The 22,071-nt window shown below is 51.5% G+C and overlaps 9 protein-coding genes across 9 annotated transcripts; 8 read left to right on the forward strand and 1 right to left on the reverse strand.

Annotated features, from left to right (window-relative positions):
• Window positions 1-454: 454 nt before the first annotated feature.
• Window positions 455-1,897, forward strand: N7459_007997 (uncharacterized protein; the record flags this gene model as incomplete). The annotated part of the gene is made up of 1 exon (XM_056947165.1): window positions 455-1,897. One exon carries the CDS (start codon window positions 455-457, stop codon window positions 1,895-1,897), a length of 1,443 nt encoding a protein of 480 aa, XP_056796675.1.
• A 1,437-nt stretch (window positions 1,898-3,334) lies between these two features.
• N7459_007998 (uncharacterized protein) lies at window positions 3,335-4,726 on the forward strand (the record flags this gene model as incomplete). The annotated part of the gene is made up of 1 exon (XM_056947166.1): window positions 3,335-4,726. The coding sequence occupies one exon, from the start codon at window positions 3,335-3,337 to the stop codon at window positions 4,724-4,726; it is 1,392 nt and encodes a 463-aa protein (XP_056796676.1).
• Window positions 4,727-6,578: 1,852 nt separating this feature from the next.
• N7459_007999 (uncharacterized protein) lies at window positions 6,579-7,686 on the forward strand (the record flags this gene model as incomplete). The annotated part of the gene is made up of 3 exons (XM_056947167.1): window positions 6,579-6,737; window positions 6,827-7,170; window positions 7,239-7,686. 3 exons carry the CDS (start codon window positions 6,579-6,581, stop codon window positions 7,684-7,686), a joined length of 951 nt encoding a protein of 316 aa, XP_056796677.1.
• A 680-nt stretch (window positions 7,687-8,366) lies between these two features.
• On the forward strand, window positions 8,367-9,002 carry N7459_008000 (uncharacterized protein; the record flags this gene model as incomplete). The annotated part of the gene is made up of 1 exon (XM_056947168.1): window positions 8,367-9,002. The coding sequence occupies one exon, from the start codon at window positions 8,367-8,369 to the stop codon at window positions 9,000-9,002; it is 636 nt and encodes a 211-aa protein (XP_056796678.1).
• An 878-nt stretch (window positions 9,003-9,880) lies between these two features.
• Window positions 9,881-10,675, reverse strand: N7459_008001 (uncharacterized protein; the record flags this gene model as incomplete). The annotated part of the gene is made up of 3 exons (XM_056947169.1): window positions 9,881-10,185; window positions 10,236-10,464; window positions 10,535-10,675. The coding sequence occupies 3 exons, from the start codon at window positions 10,673-10,675 to the stop codon at window positions 9,881-9,883; spliced, it is 675 nt and encodes a 224-aa protein (XP_056796679.1).
• A 256-nt stretch (window positions 10,676-10,931) lies between these two features.
• N7459_008002 (uncharacterized protein) lies at window positions 10,932-11,857 on the forward strand (the record flags this gene model as incomplete). Its single annotated transcript, XM_056947170.1, has 2 exons — window positions 10,932-11,195; window positions 11,261-11,857. The coding sequence occupies 2 exons, from the start codon at window positions 10,932-10,934 to the stop codon at window positions 11,855-11,857; spliced, it is 861 nt and encodes a 286-aa protein (XP_056796680.1).
• Window positions 11,858-12,544: 687 nt separating this feature from the next.
• Window positions 12,545-14,065, forward strand: N7459_008003 (phosphotransferase family protein; the record flags this gene model as incomplete). Its single annotated transcript, XM_056947171.1, has 1 exon — window positions 12,545-14,065. The coding sequence occupies one exon, from the start codon at window positions 12,545-12,547 to the stop codon at window positions 14,063-14,065; it is 1,521 nt and encodes a 506-aa protein (XP_056796681.1).
• A 1,819-nt stretch (window positions 14,066-15,884) lies between these two features.
• N7459_008004 (uncharacterized protein) lies at window positions 15,885-16,937 on the forward strand (the record flags this gene model as incomplete). The annotated part of the gene is made up of 1 exon (XM_056947172.1): window positions 15,885-16,937. The coding sequence occupies one exon, from the start codon at window positions 15,885-15,887 to the stop codon at window positions 16,935-16,937; it is 1,053 nt and encodes a 350-aa protein (XP_056796682.1).
• A 2,803-nt stretch (window positions 16,938-19,740) lies between these two features.
• Window positions 19,741-21,753, forward strand: N7459_008005 (uncharacterized protein; the record flags this gene model as incomplete). The annotated part of the gene is made up of 1 exon (XM_056947173.1): window positions 19,741-21,753. The coding sequence occupies one exon, from the start codon at window positions 19,741-19,743 to the stop codon at window positions 21,751-21,753; it is 2,013 nt and encodes a 670-aa protein (XP_056796683.1).
• Between the last annotated feature and the right edge of the window lie 318 nt (window positions 21,754-22,071).

Below are 22,071 nucleotides of genomic sequence, written 5' to 3' on the forward strand. Positions count from 1 at the left end.
TAGTGCTTCAGGCAATTAGACCCGAGAAGACCGAGCTGGGATCCCTTGCGGCGTGACGCGATGCCAGTTTAGCCACGAACAACTTCGGATCTGCTGAAGCTGCCAACCATCTGCAGCTAGCCAAGGAGGATGTGAGACGCCAGGCCCGAGATGGGAGGTGCGAGGTGCGAGGTGCGAGGTGCGAGGTGCGAGGTGCGAGGTGCGAGGTGAGTGTTGCACGAGTGGACGGGTGCATCATCGATGCGATCTGCAGGCGCCGATCGCCCCTCCATTTCCCATTGGCGCCCGAGCTCGACTCGAGTCGACTCGCTCTCAGCTTGCTTCTGCTGCAGAATCCCTTGCAGCCTCGGCCTTGCAGCGCCGTCTCGAACCTCCCGGGGACTTCGACTCGCGCTGCCACAGACTCAACGCCTTCATGGTAGCACCAGCAGCGAGACGACCACTCCACTTGCTCATGGACGCCTCCCGGGCTCCCGTCTCGGAGGGCCTGTCTCGCATCTTTTGGCACCTGTTCCGCATCGTTGTGTCGCTCTCGCTTCTGTTCGTGGACAACACGGTTCTATTGGGGACAGCCCTACTAGCCTATGTCCGTTCCATCCCGAGGCGATGGCAGACCAAGCAGGCAGATGTGCATTTCTACCCCAAGACCATTTTGATCACAGGCATCGGGACGCCTCACGGCCTGGCCCTGGCACGCGCCGGGGATGCAGACGGCCATCGCGTCGTGGGAGTGGACGTGGCCGACCTCGATCTGCCCGTTCGCTCGGGCGGAAGCATGTCGACGACCTTACGCGCGTTCTACCGCGTTCCTAAGGATCACTACATCTCCCGAATCCTGGATATCGTGCACCGCGAAAAGGTTGACTTGTGGATCCCCTGCTCTCCCAAGGCAACCGCCGTCGAAGATGCCACGGCCCGGGAGGTCGTCGAGCGCAGGACCGGCTGCAAGTGTATCGCCTTTGATCCCGAGTGGACCGACTGCCTTGTCCACGCAGACTCTTTTCGCCAGTTTCTCGTGGAAAGGGGGCTGCCCGTCGTGGAGTGTCATCAGGTGCAATCGCGCGACTCGATTCACAAGATTCTGCACCGGTCACCCGCGAAATTGTATCAGATCCAGCGCCTCAAGCCCGGCGCAAACGAGACAGCGGTCATCTTGCCCAAGCGAACTCTGAGCAAGACGTACTCCGAGGTGAGCGAGATCCAGATCTCCAAGGACTCCCCATGGGTTCTCCAGCAACAGACCCGGCTAGGGGAGTTCTTCGCCGACTTGTTGGTTGTGCGTGGACATGTCCACGCCATCAAAGTGCGGCTGGCAGAAGCCCGCTCGACTCACTGGGGTGCCTCACGGCTAGACGAAGCCCTGGCCATGGCTATCCACCGATTGATGCAAGACCTTGCCGCAAAGGGCGGTGCGCGAATGACCGGCCATCTCTCAGTCCGATTGTTAGTCGACGAAGAATGCGATAGATCATCCGTCCGCCATACAATCCACATCGCGGATTGCGTTCCGGGTGCAGTGGCTGCGGAGAATCTCCTGCGTGACGCACGCTCTCCTATCTCTGGCTATCTGGCCTTGTTATCCCCTGAGCTGACTGAACCTGCTGCTGGGGATGTCACGGCAACATTGTCGCCCAGTCCCCACTCCCGGCCTTCCATCTTGCACCATGAAGCGGTAGTCGATCTTCTCCCGCGATTCCTGTTTCCGGGGCTCGTCAAAGCCGTCGCAACCAGACTGGAAGCAGAGCTAGCTCCGTTCTTCTTTTGGGCAGAGCCACGGTTCTCCTATGATGATCCTCTGCCCTGGTGGTGGCATACGCATGTCTACCAGCCGCTGCGCGAGGTCTGGTTGATGATGAAGCAAACTCGGGAGGCTGGATTGACGAGTGGCCCTTTCTAGCCGTGAATAAAAATGGCCGTGACTTTATGAATAACGAACTGACGAGCCACGGTACCTTTTCTTTTTCTTTTCTTTTTCGGGGTTTGCTTATTTTGGGCATTGCCACTGTCTACCCTAGCTATTCCAACTGCCGGTGGGCTTTCGGGTGTCATTTTACATATTTCACATTTATAGGTGACGATGGGACTCCAATCTATGTCTATCGGTTCTACACAGATACACGTCCCGAGTTTTCTTGATGAGCTCACGCCAGCTGCGATAAATGCCCATTAGTGGTCAGTAGTTGGTTATACGACCTCGGGGACTTTGTTCCAATCTGTGGGCAACTTTGGTATACCCGCAGCCGCTCACCTATCACCGACGACGTTTGATTGGGTATCAGATTTACATACAAAGACATATCTGAAGTTTCGTCAAATGGTCTGATTGGCGCCAGTACCAAGGCATCCTGTATGTACCAACCATACCATGCCCATTTTGTCATCTGGCCCCTGGATTCGGACGGGAACCCCGCCCGAGTTGAGGCTCAAAACAGATGATGTGTAACACATATTTCTCGCTTTGGTCTCCTCGTTAATGACGGCTTTACTGAATCCATCAAACCCTTGTATTCCTTGACTGGCCAAATAGCCCTGGCACTAGTTATCGCACGCGTTGCTACAAAAGTCACGATGTCAGCGAATGATTTGAGTGAAGATCCTCGACTTCGCTTGTTTTACGAAACCATCGAGACGAGATCGGAGACACACCCTCGCTATAGATGGCTCCAAGGCTACCTCCAGCAAGACCCCGACATTGAAGAAAGAATATATCCTTTTGTGCCTGGCCGAACGCGTACGATGGTGGCCGACTTTTTCTCAAACTCAACTACACCACTCACCATCTCGTGTCCAACAAACCTTGACGATATCAACAAGGTGCTTTCGACCAGATCAGTCAAAGTTGCAGTGCGACTGATTCTCTTGGTCACCACCAGCGGGGTTCATGAAAAATTCCGAGAACAGGTGAGTAGCTGCCAGAGATAAACGACGACGCCCGTGTTGGATCCGAGCTGACGAGCACGATACATCGAAGCAACTGTTGGGAACCGCTCGCGAATTTTTCTCGAGAAAGGGTGTTGATCCCGACCATCTCGCACCTCATATCACCAGGGCGCGCACTGCGGGGGATCCAGCGAGTATTCAGCACCCAATCAGGGGGCATAGCTCTTATTTACCAGACCCAAAGGTGTTGAGTTGCATTGCAGCAGCGACCCAGGTCGACCCGGAAATACTGCTTCGTCACTTGGACCAGCAGGAGCATTTGGTCTATAGACCAGATTCATGGATGGAACGGAGAATGAAAGCCAGCCAAGATCACGGAGACTGGCTGGATATCAGCCTGGGAGTTGATCAACAAAATTACATCACGGCAGCAATACACACCGACAGCACAAGAATGGGAAAACACCGACATACCTGTAGGTACCAAGCAGAGGTCCCTGGCAAGAGAATAGCTTTGACTGAGAATGCTGCAATAGTGCTCTTGCTGGCAAATGAGGATAATTGCCTTGGTATCGACTTCAATAAATACGCGTCACCACTGGACCAGCCCCCTTGGTCCAGTGATGGCACGCCCCACGAGTCATTCGAAGAAAGACTGAGATCCACAGCCGACGAGGAGCGCACCGATGTCTTGGATGACCCTCTGAGTCTGATTTGGGATTACATGGCTGGCTTGTCTAGGTCACTTTCTTGCCATGTGGAGCTATATCGGCGCAAATGGAAGTGTCTCTATGAACCACATGCAAACACCTCGGCGATGTACGGAGATGCGACGAGCCGGGCATATGTTCGAAAAGAGGCAAGGCAACTCTCAACTCAGATTCAATACCTACAGCAGTCGCTTTCGAGGCTCAGGCAGATCAGGTCTCAAAAGCTCAGGAAGATCACGTCTCAACCGCAGCTGCGAACAACCAGACCTCAGGAAACCGGCGTAAATGAAATCGTCCGAGATTTCGAGCAAATTTCCCAGCTACTGGAGTCGCTCAAGTCGGCATATGATCTCTTCATTGAGCAGCAGGTCGGCAAGATAACCCTCCAGGAAACAAGGCAATCCATGACAGAGGCCCGTGACCTCCAACGTCTTTCCTATCTTGGTTTTGTCTTTGCGCCGCTGAGCCTGGCAAGTTCGTTCTTTTCCATCAATATCCGGCCGCTTGGGGGCCCGGCTTCTCTTCGGTCTTTTGTCGTCACCTCCTTGTCTATTCTATTTCTATCCATTGTCGTACTATTGTCCTTGAACGGCCGGGTTTATCAGGTAGTGTTGGAAGCTAGTACAAGGGTGCGCTCGCTTCTGTCGTCACTTTTTCAACGATATCAGGAGCCGAGTCTTCCACACACTGAAACCACGGCAGAACCAACAAGCTTCCAGGAACAGAATGTCGCGCCTGGCCATGTCCAGTCCGACGGTCGAGGCGATATGACAGGGCGGACAGCGCCGCCGCAGCTTTCTACTCGGGTTAACCCATCATGGCGAGCTTTTGCCCAGTCAGTAAAGTCAGCAAGGAGCCGTTCGAAAGACAGTGGAAGGTCTAGAGAAGAGACAAGACGGGAATGGTTTGACCCAGTTTCGATTCCCCACAGACCGCCTGTCCGCGAGGAGTACGCCGATCCCCTTAACAGGAGCGCCATATCTGAGGTACTTTCCTTTGCGCCTGCACAAATGCCTGTAGGCCAGTCGATACGACAACGTGGATTTTTCCGACATAACAAGATCAACGAGGAATCCCGAGTTGGTCAAGACGGCTTCCCAGCCCCTGCAGAGGGATCTATTCAATACCACGGCTGAGCCCATTCGATTCAGTGAAAGACTTCGTCATGCAAGTGATCCTAGTATGAAGAGAAGACCCTTTACTGCCGTAAAATCTACTCTTGAGGGTTCATCCTTGACTCACAGAAGCTCGACAGAACACAAATAACGACGATGAGGTAGACTGGGAAGTGGATTGGGGCCGACAGGCGATGAGAAAGAACAGAGAAGAACAGGATTATTGGGATTATCATGAGCATGCTACGAGTATGCTTTTGATGTGGAGCAGATCTCACTCCGATAGCGAATATTGGGATCTAGGCCCCAAGGAAGTAAGAATGGCCATAAGGCTCTAAAAACTACAAAAAGTAGCAGGACGTAACCGGGTTTAGGAAAGATGTGGCAGAGATTGATCGGTTAATACCGGATTCATCACCTGGAAGATCAAACATCAAAACCGATATCGTGTACGGCGAGGCCGTGAAAGCAGCAGCGGGCTCCTCGCTCCATGTTGCCGCACGCGCCGGGCGTGTTAATTATACCCGTCATCTAGAATGCGGAGCAGAGCTCGAGGGACGCGACAACCAGTGGCAGAAACCGCTCATTCTTGCTGCTCGAGCTGGCGAACAAAGTAAGTACAGTTGAGCAGCTCTTAGGTCAAGGTGCCGCCGTCTCAGCGATGGACGTGGAGGGTTGGACAGCTGCACATCACGCAGCGTGGGATGGGCACGCGCTCGTAGTGAAGCTTTTTGGTGCACGAGGTGCTGATCTAGATGCGCAGACACGCGAGGGTTTCAGGCATGAATTGCTCCTAAGTTATGTGACAAGGGAGGCACGCAGCTCGCGCACATCGGAATCTGGGTGAGAGTATGCTATGCCTGTCAACCGACACCAACTTATTCAGTCCATACGCGACGAGCTGGAATACTGAATGCCGACGGGCATGTGCTGAAGGAACGGAATTGCATTTAAAACCTCATTGTCACAAGGTTTGCCTTCAGTTGAAACTTGACAGTCGGAATGCAATGCTCCGAGTCCTCAGAGCAAGGGTAGTCTCGAAGACGTTCCTTCAATCGTGATCGTTGAGCGGTTCAGATTGCTTGTGATAGTCAGAATGCTGTATTGGCTTCTATATTGACCTGTGTGAACCATACCCTGGGATCAAAAAGCGACAAGAGATGAGCTTTGAAAGCGCAGGGGAATGGTGTCGTGGGGAGGAAAGAGAGGAAAAGAGGTGGACGGTGTACATCGTGCCCGGTGCTGCCTCACGGCGAAGGCATCCATCATTATCTACTCGACACCTAGCTAAGAAGTCGAACACAGGCGTCAGATCAGGACCACCTACCAGATCAGTGGATCCCAGCTGAAATGGAATTTGCGCCTCGTATGCGCATCTGACAAGTTCCGACGATCGTCGGCCGTCGTAGCCCTCGTCATTCTCTCTCCACTGTGGCTGAAGCGCCCGAAATAGAACCACACGGGCTGTCGCCTGGGCGATCGTCACTGCGTTAACCGTCACCAACTACTGTTGGCTCCCTTTTCACTTCTCTCACCATTCAGAATCACAGTCAACTTGGTTCTTCTGCCATTCTATATTATCCGATATCCCTTGCTGGTTCACCCCGGCGTTCTCTTCCGTGTCCAAGAACAAGATCCGCCGCAGCCAAGAAGCGCTGCGCGTCCCCCAAACTCTCCGTCTCCATTTTCTCCCTCGTCACTTTTCTAGTGTTTCTGGCCCTCCCAACGCTGTGCAACAGACTCGACTCTTCTCCGGTCTTTTGCCCCGGTCAATCGCGCATTCTTGCCCCTCTGATCTGAACGGCGAATCCACCCCTTGTCGGGCCAAATTCAAGGGTTGACACCCTTGCAGTCTCCCGTCTTCTCATCCAACATGCGGCTCCCACGCCCGTCCGGTGGTAACCTGGGGAGGACCAAGAATATCATCCATTTCGTGCAAGCGTTTATCATTTTCATTGCCTGGGCTCTCACCATCGCCATTTGGACCAAAGGCGATGGCATCGATGGCCGCACCGTGTGGTACTGGATCCTGGTAAGCTTGTCATCAGTCTTGTGCTTCGGCGGGTCCACAGACTTGGTGCAACGAGCCTTGCAGCTGACTTTCTCCTTCTCGCCGGACAGTGTTGGATCAGTATCCCCGCTTTGATATACCTTGCTGCGGTACCTATGTGGCCACGAGCCCGTCGTTTTGGAAACGTCTACGCCTTCGCTACCGTCGACATTCTCTATGCGATATTCTGGCTGAGCGCGTGGGCTTGTGTGGCTTCCTACGTTGCTCAAGGGAAGAGCATCGGCAAATCTTCCGATAGCGACAGCAAGAGCTCTAGTTCGAGCAAAAGCTCCAGCTCGGGCAAGTTCCGTCGGGCGAGCAGCAGCAGCAGCTCGGGTTGTGGCAACTGGGCCTACGGCAGCGAGGGAAAATGCAAGCTCAGCGAGGCGACGACGATCATCGGTGTCATCATCTTGTAGGTGGACTCGCTTTTATCCATGTCTTCGGCTATAACCATACTGACTAGCGATCGAAACCGTGCAGTGTCCTCTTCGCCATCACAGCCTGGATGTCGTTCCGCAACGTCATGCATTTCCGCCGCACCGGTACCCTTCCCGATGCCGTCTCAGACCCAACTTTTGCGGCCCAGACCAAAGCTGCATTCTCCTCGAACCCGGCCCACGACTTTGAGGAGGACGAGGATGACTTCCGGTCTGGCCGGGGTGGGGGTATGGCTGCCTCGTCCCGCGGTGACCGGGATGAGGACTATGCCCTGCTACAGCAGAGCGAGGCGGACGACCTGGGCAATGCGCACGGCGCCAACCCGATGCACAGCGCCTACGATCCCACGGCGCCGGCGCCCGGCGGTATACTCCACGACTACAACAGCACCGGCTACGGTGGTGCACATGGGCAGCATTATGGCGCCCCGTCCGAACACTACGGGGCACCGTCGGAGTACGGGTCCTCGATGAGTGGGTATGGCCGGTAGAAGAAAAGGGTTGTATGATGGATATAAAGCGGACGATGTGGAGGCGATGGATGTCAGCAACGAATACCCCCAAATTCACTGAGCCACCTTGCTTGGTACTTCTGTCTTGGACATGATCACGCACCGGTGTTGGCGGGCGCATAGTCTTTGTGTTCTTTTTTTGATTCCATGGCGGGATTTTTTTTACCAGCTTGGGGTGATGCTTGACCTCGATGACAACGACTGTATGTTTTGGTTTGATTGTAGGCAAATAGATTGCAAACTTGAATCATGGAGACTACGATCTCCCTTGCATCTGCCAATTTCCCAATATGCTTGCAACTATCTCGCATGAGTGCATGATTGTACTGTAAAGTGATGGCGGATCTTATAGATCGGGGATTCTGCCACCGCCTTGACCACCGACGGGCCTTCTGGACAGCTTGCGCTCCGCAATCGCGATCTCATTGACCATATTTCAGCCACTCAACCACAAGTGCATTGTGATCTCGCAGGCTCGAGTGACTATAGCAGGGATCCTAATTGGTAAATCATCACCAGCCCACACCCCTGTTGCCAGTCGCTCACTCACCGTTGCCCGCTACAACTCCGCATCACAAGCTAATATCAAAAAAGAAGCAAAACACAACACACCCATAAGAAAGTCATCCAGGACTGCACGCAGTCCAAAATCACACACCATGAGCAGTGAAATTGACATCTTCCACCAATACCCGCTCCACCTCGACCCAAGCTCTAAAGCCATCTCCCTGCCCCCATCATCCGCCCAAACTGCATCCCAAACAGCGCAAATCAACACCGAGCTCCAAGAACTTAACCTCCTGCACCGTGCGCTGATCTCCCTCGACCCGCCCAACATTCCCCCGCCCCCTCTCCCCGTGAACCCCAAGCGGAGCGCGCAGATCACCAAACTCCGCGACAGCGGCAACGCCGCCTACCGCAAATCCAACTACGCCGAGGCCGTCCGCCTGTACTCGTACGCCATTGAGATGGCGCTCTCAAGGCCGGGTTGGGAGCCCGTCTCGCTCGCCCGCGAAGAGCTTGCGGGGCTGTATGGGAACCGCGCACAGGCGCAGATGGGGCAGCAGGCGTGGCCGGAGGGCCTGGTCGATGCCAAGGCTAGTGTGGACTCGAAACCCGTGGGTAATGTGAAGGCCTGGTGGCGGGTTGCAAAGTGTCTTGCCGAGATGGGGCAGTATCAGGAAGCCAAGGGGTTCTTGTTGAAGGGGCTGGAGATTGAAGGCCGGGTTTCTGAGGGTGGGAAGGAGCTGCTTGGGTTGCTGGGGGATGTCGAGGGGACCTTGCAGCGGATTTAGCTGCACTGCTCCGTCCTCGGGTCTTTTGTGGTGTCTCCTGTTATTGCATTCTGGTTGGGGTTCCTCTCCACCAGATTCAATGATTCCCTTGGTCGTTGCGGCGTTGTGGGCGAATAGATGGGTCTTTCTTTTTTTTTTCTCCTTCTCCTATATCTCAAGCCAAACACTCGAGTTCGTTCTGGATTTCCAAGGGAACCAATATATTGGTCTACTTGACTGTATCATTCTCATACCGCATCCCAGCCAATGACATGATACTCCGCCTAGGCCTATATAGCTACTTGCGGGGCAACGCCTATTCCCTTTCTTGTACCAGATCCTCAAGAACCCAGCAAGACCTTTACATTATCGGATTCATATTGGGGTGATTGAATCTCGCAGATTGAATAGGCAAGGTTGTCTGACAATAGCGAGACTCGGCCGTCCCATATGTCCTTCGGAGTCGTCTTGCTATATTGAACTCGACCAGCAACCCTCCTGCTGGCGGCTCGTCCAGTTCTGCGCCCTAACAAATTCCCAAACACGCAATGCAGACATTCCTCTGTTTTCTTTCGCAGCATTTCATTTCCCTCATTCTTTCTTTTGGGAATTGCCGGCTTTGAACCGTCTAGAGTGTTGGGGTTTCTGCCATCTTTGTGGCCAGGCTTTCAAAATCTACATTCACTTTCGACGACTTGCTTCTTCCGTCAGATTAACCCACTTTGTTGCAGGTTACTAAGTTCTCAAAATTCCACATAACTGATAAACGCCAAGCGGTGAGAACATCCAAAAACTCTAGTTTTCACCAAACATATCGGGCCAGTTAAGGAAGAAAAGGAAAGACACTGAGCGAGAACCAAACTTGCCGCAACGTTCCCTGAATCCAGACTTGTCATGGTCTAACCAGAAGAGCACAAACCATTCCTCATATCGTCAAAGGAAAGAGTTGAAGCCAAATATGGCCCTGCCTCATGCTGGACTCGGTAGAGTCTGCAGAGCAACCGCAGTAGCTCCTGCCTCGGTATCCCAGGATGCCCCTTTAGGTTGATACGCAAACCCTCGTCCGACAACCATTGCAGAGCAGCCATAATATGCATTAGACGGGCTCTAGTACGCATGTTCAGGGATAAATCCTGGGAGATCTGAGCGGCATGCCACACCTTTAGCTTTGTAAGGATGAGGACGGAGGGATGGATAATATCGACTGAAGAACATGGTCAGCGGACTCTATATGCCGAGTGGCGCATAGCTTACCTTTGGTGTGAAACGAACGCTTGGGGAGCTCCTTTGGGCTCACGGTGTGTCGGCCTGCTGTCTTTGGACTTGGAACATCCCACAGACCACCGCCTGGCATGGAAATTGCGATGCTGACCTCGACGTCGCGATAGACATATTTCCAGCACCTCTCGTCTTTGCACCAGATAAACTCGGGAATGCAGCTCCACGCAGGTCCAGCGGATCTCTCTGTGATGACGTTGATGTCCTATGCTTTGTATCAGACCCAACGGATTCTTGTAATATGTAATTCAGTGGACCATCGTGCATGGACTAACCTTGGTGACACGCTTACTGCCGATAAGTCCAGCAGCATATCCACCAAAGAACACGTGGGGAATACCTGATTCGTGCAGGATGTGGGTGAGTTGGCTAGCTGCAGCGTCTAGATGTTCGTAGTCCGATGGGAGAGGTGCCATGATGACGATGATCGAAGAGACCAATCTCAGAAGAATAGAGAAACGGCAGATGACCAATATGGTTGGATGCAGGAGAAGCGAAGAGAGGGAAGATGAGGAGGGTGAGAGGGGAGGCGTGATTAACTCTGTTGTCACCCTTTTCACCATCTTCACCTTGTTCACACCTGGAAACTTTCATCTGTGGATTAGACAACCAACTTGTCAAAGAGCATCATCACAGCATCTCGAACACTCTTATCTCACAATTTGAGTCGCCATGGACATGGAAGTATCCCCAGCAAAATTTGGCACAGAGATCCTCCAGAACATGAACCAGCCTCAAGGAGCCGAAGAACGTCACCATCAGGACACGCATAAAACGCCCATCCAGCAAGCTGCACCGGACCACGAGACACTGTACCATCCGTTCCAAAATTCTCCAATCAGGGTAGCTCTGAAAGCTCTCGTTGATATGAATATCTCACTTGTGGAGTACGGTACTCAGGTTCAATTCCGATATGGATATGAAGAGATTCCGGTGGTGAGTGCGAAGTCAAATTCCCTCGTGCACCATCTTGGGGAGATATACTCACGGAATCCTCATAGGTCGTTGAATGGGCAGTCCCGGACGAGGAGTTGTCGCTGGCATCACAGATCCTAGTCGAGAATGACTTCCCCCTTCTATCTACTGGAAGACGACTGTGGCTTGGATACTGGGAAACTAAATGTCTCCGGCATGATCTGGACGGCGCAGGCTGGAGGTGTGTGCATCTTCTGCCGCTATCGCTAGTGGGCTTTGCACTTGACGATACAATCAAGGTCACCTCGATGTTCGCCCCGGAGATCAGCATTCTCACTCCAAAGCCCCCTCGGTACATGCTATCCTTGATAAACCATCTCCGAAAGCTCCGCATCCACGACTCCAGTCGACTCCGAGTGGAAAAAGACCTTTTGACGTTCATCTCTTCTTATATTCTTCATGGCCCGCCTGGCGATATCAGTCCTGAAGCTCGCCAACGTCTCATAGATGAGCAGAGTGAGGAGGGTTTACAGAAGAAGCTAGATGAAGGAGTGAGGTTTATGAGGGAATGGGACTGGGGCGATGTTGAGGAAGCAGATTTGGCTCTCGCTGAACGTGTCATTGGAGATTGCCAGTACGTTGGAAAGCTGGCGGACGTTACTCAGGAACCCTCGAGTCCATGATCAACTCTGAAGTCGCTCAAGCTCTCAATGTTTGCCGTTGACCCATCGGGTCTCCTTTTCATTTGGATTTAGGATACATGCCAGTATTTATTTCCTATCATCTATAAGCAAGCAAAATACTTTGTTGTATCCTCCCTCTGCAAGCTTTATTATCGATATATAACTGCTAGAGCCAATAGCTTGCGCCGCCACTATTTGAAGTTCTGCAACAGTAAAGGCTTATACCTGTCTCGAAGTTGCTGTTCTTCTTCCCAGAGCCATCTCCCACTAGTGTAGCGGAAAAAGTGTTCATAATCAGGATTCATCATCGCCACTTGCCCGGAGAAAGTACGTATCGTGCGGACGGCGAGGCTTCGTGGATAGGTGCGAGCAGTGGACGCGGAAAATGATCCAGGTGATTTTGGTGAAAGAGCATACGTTGATTGCTGAAATGGAAAGGTCGCGCGGAGTCTTAGTGGAACCATTGAAAGGAAATGGTGTCGTACGTCAGGTCTCATTGATGGGCTTCGGATGGGTGGATAATCTATCTATATCTAGTCTTGGTATGACCAAAACGCCTTCTGGGCCTACAAGGCCGTCATGTGATATGTACACTAACTGATTTCGGCGAGCGCGTTGTGTCTACTGAGTCAACAAGTTACGAACCTGGCACATTCCGGTGTTGTCTCTCTTCGGCGTCTCATCATAATGGACCTTGATGATATATGCCTCGGTAACTTCGACAAGCTGAAGGCTGACTGGGTGAAGCTATGCTCCACCTCCTCTGCGGGTATCTGCGAGCTAGCAAGCCGTTATCGCCAACGAGATGACTGTTATTTACGCTCGATGCACTCTGGTTCCTTCAACTTCAGTTTGCGTCTACACTGGGACGATGAAGATGAAGACTGGCTGATACGATTTCCTCTCCCAGGGAAGTCCATGGTCCTCGATGAAAAGATAGCCCAGGAAGCCTCGATCATGCGGTATATATCCGAACATACATCAATACCAATCCCCCGAGTCATTGCCCATGGTACTTCTGAGGAGAATCCGACGGGACTCGGACCATTCATCATCATGAATTGGATTGAAGGCACGAAGATGTCAGATATTCTCAAAAAGGATGGAATGCCGGTCAAACAGGAGGTCCTTGATCCCGATCTGGATCCACAGATACTACGAAATCTTTACAGTCAGATGGCAGACGTCCTACTCGAGCTCTGGAGCCTCGAATTTGATTCGATTGGAACTCTCGGCCAGTCCTCGGGCGAAGTCGCAATTATGCAAGGCCCTCAGACCTTGGAAATGAACGAGCTCATGCGAACGTCCGGTATCTCAAAGGACGCGTTCACCTCGGACGTCTACCACAGCTCCACTGACTACATTGCATCACTTCTCCATCTCCAGTCATTGCAACTGGAGGAACAGCGGAATAGCATATATGACACGGTCGACTGCCGTGAGAAATATACGTGTCGCCATCTGATGAAATCCCTTGCTTTGAATTTCATCCATGAATCCGACAATCACGGTCCTTTTAGACTGTTCTGTGATGACATGGGCCCGGGAAACGTGCTTGTGAATGACTCGCTTCAAATCACCGGCGTCATTGACTGGGAGTTCTGCTATGCGGCCCCGTCACAATTCGCCAGTGGAATCCCTTGGTGGCTGCTCCTTCGTCAACCCGAGTCGATTGTCAATCAGAAGGGCGCAGATGGTTTTCTTGCCGAGTTTCTCCCGAAAGCGGAAATCTTTCTTCAAGCCCTAGAAGAAAAAGAACAGGCCAGAGGCATTACCCCACTGTCGGATCCTGGCCATCTCTCCACTCGTATGCGGAATTCCATTGAGGATAAAAGTGCATGGTTCATTCTTGCCTGTCGAAAAGTTTCTTCTGTGGATTTGATCTACTGGGAGCTTTTGGATGAATTCTGTTTCGGGCCAAGAGTCTCAATTCCAGACCGAATCTGCCATACCACATCAGGCATTGAGATGCATAAAAACCGTGAAGAATTTGTGCGTCGCAAAATCCATCAGCTGCAAGAATATTACGACGAGCTTGGGGAAGATATCCAGGTGAAATATGGGGAAGATAAATGCCAGCAGGAATCAAAGCCAGTCGAGGAACTCTGTCCCAGGAAAAATACCAGCTCTCTAGTTATGATCGGAACTTTGGGCATACTTTTAAGTGTGGCTGGGGTCGTCAAATTGACACAGTGGGCTCGAAGGTGACAGTTATACCAGATCGCCGAATTGAGCTTGGTAGAACAGGAAATAATCCACCCATGAGAGTGGGTAGACTACTAGACTAGTGATAGGTTTCTAGGTTGCTTTCCAAGTATTATTGGGTTCTCAGCGTTGTAGGTCATGGTAGCAGATGTGGAATGGGGAGTGACTTGGTGGGTTGGATTGTGTATAGGTGGAAGATATAAGCGCAAAGCATCGGCGAAGGGGAACATTGAATAGAGCCCGGCTTTGGCGTAGTAGTCGATGCATGTCTGAACCAAAAAGTTGCATTGTTTCTCTGCAGATGCAAAGACCCTATTTTGCAGGTGGACATCTACATGGCTCTTCCCCATCCAAGTCTCTCGTCCTTCAATACCCAATACTAGCTCAGATATATATTGGATTCTACTCACAAGAATTATATTATAAGAGAATTAGTGACTCGGTGACCATACCGACCAAGAATCTTGATCCTACTCGAATCGTTGTAAACATCCAGCACAGCTGACCAGTCATAACCATCGGTAGATCTATCATTCTTTTCGCCTGTACGCTGAATCACTATCCTTAATTGAATAAGCATGTTCTCTAGACAAACCCTCCATATCAATTTAGGATTGAACAAGATAAAATCCCACGGACGAGGACGCAAAAAAACGCAGAACACGCTCTCCATCTTGGCCCCATAGTAACTAATCTTTGATTGGCTTAAGGAACCCCCCGTTCTAGCTATCAGCTAGCTATTATAGTTCTAGCCGCACGTTTCCAATTGGCCTTTGCTATTATAGGCACCCCTAAACCCCCTACAGCATCGGTCCGCGACTTTAGCTAGACACGCGTTCTGGACTAGGCTGTTACAGGTTTAGCATCAGCAGCCAAGATCAACCAGCGTCAACGGCCCCAATCGGCATCATCCAACCTCGTCAGCTGATAGCTGATATCCACAAATCCATGAATTTCAACTATTTAGTAACAACCCGTGGATGAAACGCTCCCCTGCTGTGTGGGTTCTGCAGTGCGTCCCCACTTCAGCTGAGAGACCCGGGGGCGCTTTCAGCCCCCTAATATTCTATATGGAGCTTTCGACTAGTTAATAGAAATGTGGATATTTTGACGTCACTCTAGACGACACTGATTTCAGCCTTTCTCGGCCTACAAGTATATACCTGCGCAATCTTCCAGAGTCAACTCCCCCGGTAGAGGGATATTCTCTGATTAACAGAGTGTTCACGGAGAGAGCGGCGGTAAGCCCTAGTTGTTCATCGATAGAATTGTAGCATATCGCGACTAGGTTTTTTGGGGTCCGCAGCTCAGTCCTACGCACGATTCAGATATGGACTGTGCACGAGTCAGATGTGGATTGCACTGTAGGGTTTCAGCAGAAGGATCGGTATGCCTTCTGCAGTTACTCCCAATGCGGCTGACGCTCCGACTGGCGCTGGGTATTTGACACAGTCTAGTGGGGCTGCACGTTTGTATAGGCGCATCTAATCATTTCGGACCCCAATCCATGAGATATTGGACATCCAAAATATCCACCATAGCCCGTATGCCTAAGTAGTGACCCCCAAAGCGTTGGCTTGGCCTTGGCTGCTCTCCGTATCTACCCTACTTGGGCAATTTCTTCGAAGCTAATGCATCGGCCGGTGCTTAGACTTATGGATATTGAAACCAAATTGGGGTGGCCAGCTCGACCATGTCGCCGACTCGAATATAAAAAGGCGCTTCTCCCTACAGCTGACTGGATTTGAAGCAAAGATCTCCAGCCATCTGTTTGACTATCTCCTCTTGCCACAATATTCACCTACAGTTGAACACGCCAATGATGTTCAAAAACATCTCCGGTCGAGTGAGCACCGTCCTCCTCGCCCTGCTGGCCGTCCAACCACTATGCCCGGTACTGGCAGCCGAAACCAATCCGACGAACGAAACCATCCCGAGCCAGAACGTAACGAATTCGACCGACGTCGTACTGAGCCCTCGCGCTTCGGTGCATTGGAAAATCGTCAACTACCTCAGAGACAACTCCATTGCCATCGCGGCAGCCAACCAGGCCAACCAGATTATTGGGCCCATTTGCAGTGGTCTCTTCGGTTACTTCACGAGTTCCCCCGATTCGGACAAGAAATGCGGCGCCTCGGGGGTGAACGAGAAGACAGCCGACGGGACGGACTATCGGTACTATGTGTACGTTTACTCGACCGGTAGTCATTGCGACACGACCGAGCGGGCCAAGACCCTCACCAATGCCGTGTCGAGTTCATTCGACGAGTTCCATGAGCTCGAACTCGCCGCCGCGTGTGTGGATTACGACCACGGCGGTACCTGGCACGGGGTGGTTGGCATCGCCACCAAGGCCTCCGGAAAAGACCCCGAAGAGATTTGCCAGACGCATATCAAGAATATCAGCTCCAAAAAGCGCGCGGTTAGCTTCAATGCGAGTTCTGGCTCGCTGGAGGCAAGCAACAGCACGACGGAGAACGACCTGGTGAAACGAACGAGCATCTCGGTGTCCAAGAGCAACAAGAAGAGCGGCTCGACCAAGTTCGGAAACTCCAACAAGTGCCAGACCGTCATCCTCGATATCGCGCAGGAGATCGATGCACAGTCCGAGTCGAATAGTTGTGCTGCGGTCACCGGCCGCAAGACGGGCTTCGACGGCGTGACCTACAACTACTACTATGAGGCGTCGACTTCCGGAAGCAACTGCGACACCACGGCAGAGCTCAAGACCATCGTGAGTGCCATTGATGATGCATGGGATGACTTGGGTAGTCATTCAGCCGCCTGTCTGACCATGTCTCATGGCGGAACGTGGCAAGGCAATCTGGGCATCACCGCGATGCAGAGTGACTATCCGGCCCAGAAGATGTGCTAAGATGGGCGAATTGAACCCGGAGATAGCAGGAACGAATGAAAACAGCCCGTCGTCTCTCTCGCAGAAAGAAAAGGGGGAATAGTCGACGGGGATTGGGAAATTAGCAGATCTTAGCACATGTACAATATTTCGTTCATCAGACTCATTTGTTGGATAAGCTCCTCTCCGACTCCACTAGACGGTCTCGCCAAAAGGCGGAAAGAGCCGAGATTCGTTGCAGGCGCTCTCCATGTACCATAAGCGACATTAGAGTACGACAGGATCAATTGGACAGGGGGCGTTTGGCGTATGCTTCGATCACACAGGCCACCTGTCGGGGCCGTTGTCTCGCAAGGCTGCTCGCTGGTCGCATCCAGAAAAGGCAATTATTTCGACGTCTGTTGGGGGCTTTGATCGAGTCATCGGAATGGTGTCGGCTGCGGGGCTGCTCTGTTGGCGCTGGCACTCCTTGGCAATTGGCTAGATGCGTCAGAGCATTACGATCGCCAAAGACCCTCAGCTCCAGCTCATTGTGGGCGGTAATTGGCGCTCGGCGCATCGGAGCAAGGATGTAAGCAACGTTCTCATCCTTTAGAGAATCATGGCTTGGCGGGGGCGGAAGTTGCTGTGGAGAGATCGATGGGGGCCAAAGGGATCTCGGCAGTCAATCCTGGCGTCAGGATCTAGAGGTTGCGGTTCAGGGCTCTGGATCAATTCCTGGGCTTCCTGCGCAGATAAACCAGGATTATGGGCTATTGGGCGTTTAGACCTAGCCTTTTTTTTTTACTATAATATCGTGACCGATTGCAAGTAGAAAGTAGAAGAGCTTAAGTATACCATATAAGGTGTATAAGATTGGCGTAAGTACAGCAAAGAACATGATTCAGATGATAGTCCTTCCACTGGAATTATCACGGATAAGCCATAAGTTATGTGCTAAAGAGATCGAATTTGATCTGAAAGCTGTGATATCTACAAAAAACCACACACACACTCACACACACTATCATCGATGTTGATATCTACTGTGTAGATCAGAATTTCTAGGTGTGTTGGGGATAGAATAGCTAACAGGCCAACTGGAGATGTATAATCAAGTATATTTGCTGCCATACCTGCCATACTCCCTATCCCCATTCCTGGTAATAGCACAAAAGTGTGTCTCGAGCCTTCCAATAATAGATGCATTTGTGTCTGCATATCTCTGATCACGAAATTGGCCAAATTTGTCGCATGCTCCATCGAACAGCGCTTCGACAGCATCAGACTAAAGGGTGAGGGCGTAGGAAATCGCGATCTAAAATTCTTCCTAATTTGTAGGACGCATTCTGACCTAGCGCAAGCAAAATGTTACGTATGTTCAACAGGGATACTTGATTTCAGCCTCTTAAGGGTCTTTTACGTGACGGCGTGAGTTGGATGTCTCTCCTTGTTCGTGCGGCCTCTTTCTCTCCGGGTCTCGAATATGTGGGTCGAACTATTAACACGGTTTATCACCCTAACGGCTTGCTCATTGAGGCCGAACTATAACTCTCAGGTCGGCTCTATCTCGGCTAACTTCTGGCAGAGTACTTTTGGGGTATCTTATAAGCCATGCACATATTGGTATATCTTTTGTTTTGTAATTTCTATATTATGATCACCGCAGCGATCTAAAATGGTGATGAGTGACGCTCCACCAGCCTAGTTACGAATACGTGAACATTGCCGGAAATGACCAAACCCTTGACGAACATTTTAGTGAAACCAGTTTCTATTAACTTATCCAAACTTTCAATTTTCCCGGGTCCTTTAAACGTGAGAATTTGCCATATGGGTTAGTGAAGTCGTACCGTCTCGACACAGGGTGCCATAACAAGTTTTGGTACGAACCATTCAACCTGTTCTCAAGAACAAGGGTTACGAATACGCTCAACATTGCTTATGTCAACTCAAACGAAAAATACTTGTACAATCGATATTTTATTGCATTCTGTGTGCTTTGTCGTGGAATTGATCTGAGATTAGACTTCCAAGGGGCTAACAGCGCCCCCATGCTCTTAGCCATAGGGAGGACGTACTGCAGAATATATGTGATGCGATGCGCTTAATCCGCGCTTTTATGACCAAGTGATTCAATTATATCTGAGAGTTCTAATCGAGACCGGTTAACACTGGCTGGCGCTGTTTAGCCCAGTCCTATAGAGGGCAAGCTGGGTGGGTTGCTGTAGGTATAACTACATATATACTAGGTCGAGGACCGTAAACAGCAACAGCTCATCAGACGCGTAGCAAACAATGACGAGTGTCTGTGACAAGCAGAAAAGCTGAATATACCGTCCTATTACCGACTAATCGAGGGGGAGGGATTTTTGTATCTAGAATGAGACGTACCTGAGATTTTCCAGATATATAGTGCTCCGCTTCGCCGCGCAATAACACCCCTGCCAAGAATGAGCAGCACGAGATGTCAATTTAAGCAAACCAAAGTTTAACACAAGTAGGGATCGAAATATTGCGGCCGTGTCGTGACTCGATGATCTGCCGAGACTTGCGAGACTTCATCGTACCCGTACAACAACATTTCCAGACTCGGTAGCTCCACATTCAAAGTAAGTAGATCGAAATCTTGCTCTCCCCCTATTTGCAAGGATCATAGGTACCTGGGCCCCACGCCTACATTATAAAAGAATCCTGGATGTGCTCATGAGAAGCACATATCCTCTTGAAACCCAAGGACTTATCACGACTTGACCAACATGGTGTCTACATGGCCTCTCTGGTAGGTATTTCATCACCATCCTCGGTACGCACATGCTCACGATAATATAGGCCCCGCTGCCGTATGGCTGCATTGTCGCTCATGTTAATGACTGTCCTGGCCAACGCCGCTCATCCACACCGTCATTTCTGCAAAAACCTCGGCGCGGATGGACCAATGCAAGTCACTGTCGACTGTGTCGACCCCACGTATAACACTCCGATCTATACCAACAACTCGGACGACACTGCCCCTGTCAAGCATCGGAAGGTAAGCGGGTACTTCAACGGCACCGAAATCGCATTCAACATCTACCTGCCGTACCAGGGCTGGGAAGGTCGTTTTTTCCAAATGGTTTTCCCGGAGCAGCTTGCCACGGGCAGTTCCGGGGAGATTGGATATGGAGCCGAGAGCGGCGCCTACACGGTTCACGTTCAAGGAACTGGAGGGTATCGAGCCGATGCAGCAGTCGCCAAGCTGTCCAGAATCATTGCCCGCGAGTTTTACAACCTGGAGCCATCGAGCAAAATCTATGGGTATATCTATGGAGGCAGTGGCGGGTCCTTCAAAACTGTCGGAGCCATGGAAAATACTTTCTCGATTTGGGATGGTGGTGTCCCTCTAATCCAGGGCATTCCGATTTCCGATCCAACCGGTGCATCTATCACCTCGCTGGGCGGATTGGTGTTTGGGAACATCTCTGAGCAGCTTGAAAATGCGGTTCGCCCTGGAAGCAACATCGACCCAAAGCACCTCATGAACGCGGTTCAACAGGCTGTGTGGGAAGAGGTGACGGCTTTGGGGATGCCTCCGGCGGCATGGGAAGATTTCAATGGCAGTGGGCGAAACCGATCGCAGGTGTATGAGCTTCTTCGGGCTGCTGCCGTTAGTCTCAAGAAGACGGATCCTACCTATGTCCATGACTGGTGGACCAAGTCAGGTTATCTGGGAACAGAAAAGTCCGAATTGGGAGACCTATTTCGCTCTTGCTTGATCGACTTCAATGCTACTGTTCGTAACGTTGAGCGCAACTCGGATAATACCCCAGTGGATATTGAACTGGATGCATCGCCATCCGCAGCCCCTCGTCGCAATTGGTATGAGTTCACTCTTCAGTCGGAATGCAGTGGAGCGGAGAAAGGGAGCACATTCACTGCCCAGATGGAGCCAAACTCGACAAAGGCCATCATCTACTCCGACAACAACAGCACCATTCTCGACTGTCTGCAGAAGGATGTCAAGCTGCGCGTGGACAACCGATGGTATCTCGCCCTTCACACCTTCCACCGACATGAGCTTCCTTCTCGCAAAAGCTACCCCATCTTTGACTATCTTCGCAAGGAGAATGGCACGCCCAAGTATCCCCAGCGCAGCGTTCTCGCGGCGCCCATTTTCGCCGAGTCGGCCAGTGGTGGTGGAACCAACACTGGAAACATCACCGGAAAGATCATTGTCATGGACACCCTCCTGGATAACAAAGCTTTCCCATGGCAAGCCGACTGGTATCGGACTCAGGTGAAGCAATCTCTGGGCAGCCGGTTCAACGATCAATACCGTCTTTACTACAACGACCATGCCGACCATGAGATGGGACCCGTGCAGTCGGCCGTCAAGTACCGCCTGATTGACTTTACCGGACTTTTCGAACAAAACGTGCGCGATCTGGCTGCTTGGGTGGAGAAGGGAATTGAGCCCCCGAGGCAGACCAAGTACTCCATCAGCAATGGTCAGGTCCATGTCCCTGAATTTGCTTCCGAGCGTGGAGGTATTCAGCCTGTTGCTCATCTCACGGTTCAAAATGGCACCCGAGCAGAGGCCCCTGTCGGATCCCCGGTGACTCTCCAAGCCTCCATTGAAGTGCCCAGTCATGCTGGAAAGATCGTTTCTCTCGCGTGGGATGTTGAAGGGAATGCAACCTTTGTTCCGGTGGAATTTGGCACCTCCGCCGCCAAGATGAATGTGAATACCACTCACGTGTACACGAAGCCTGGTGTGTACATCCCAAGCATCAAAGTGGCATCGCATCGGTCGGGAGAGAAGAACAGCACTTATTGCCTGGCATATAACCTCGGTCGGGCCAGAGTGGTTGTTAAGTGATCAAGAGAATGGCTAGCATCCTAGATAGTCTTGATTCTATACTCTCCAATGTAGATCAATTCGAGCAACGAAGACAAGCGGAAGTGAGAAATCACACAAGCCTTCCAAACTCACAAGAGAAACGTTGCAGCTAGCTTTCGCCGCCGGTAGCGCAATGCAAGATATTCTTGACACGCTGGAAGAGCTGAGTTTGACACTACCTAGACATGATTGAAGGTCGGTAGGCTAGCGCCTCGATCTTTCAAAATCAGCTTTGAGCCCAAGGACCAGACCCCTCGAGCGCCTGCTTCATAGAAGAGTTTGACGTGGCTTTCGTAG

The sequence above is a fragment of the Penicillium hispanicum genome (assembly GCF_028827665.1).
Source record: "Penicillium hispanicum strain IBT 35686 chromosome Unknown utg000007l_segment0_segment0, whole genome shotgun sequence".
NCBI lineage: Eukaryota > Fungi > Ascomycota > Eurotiomycetes > Eurotiales > Aspergillaceae > Penicillium > Penicillium hispanicum.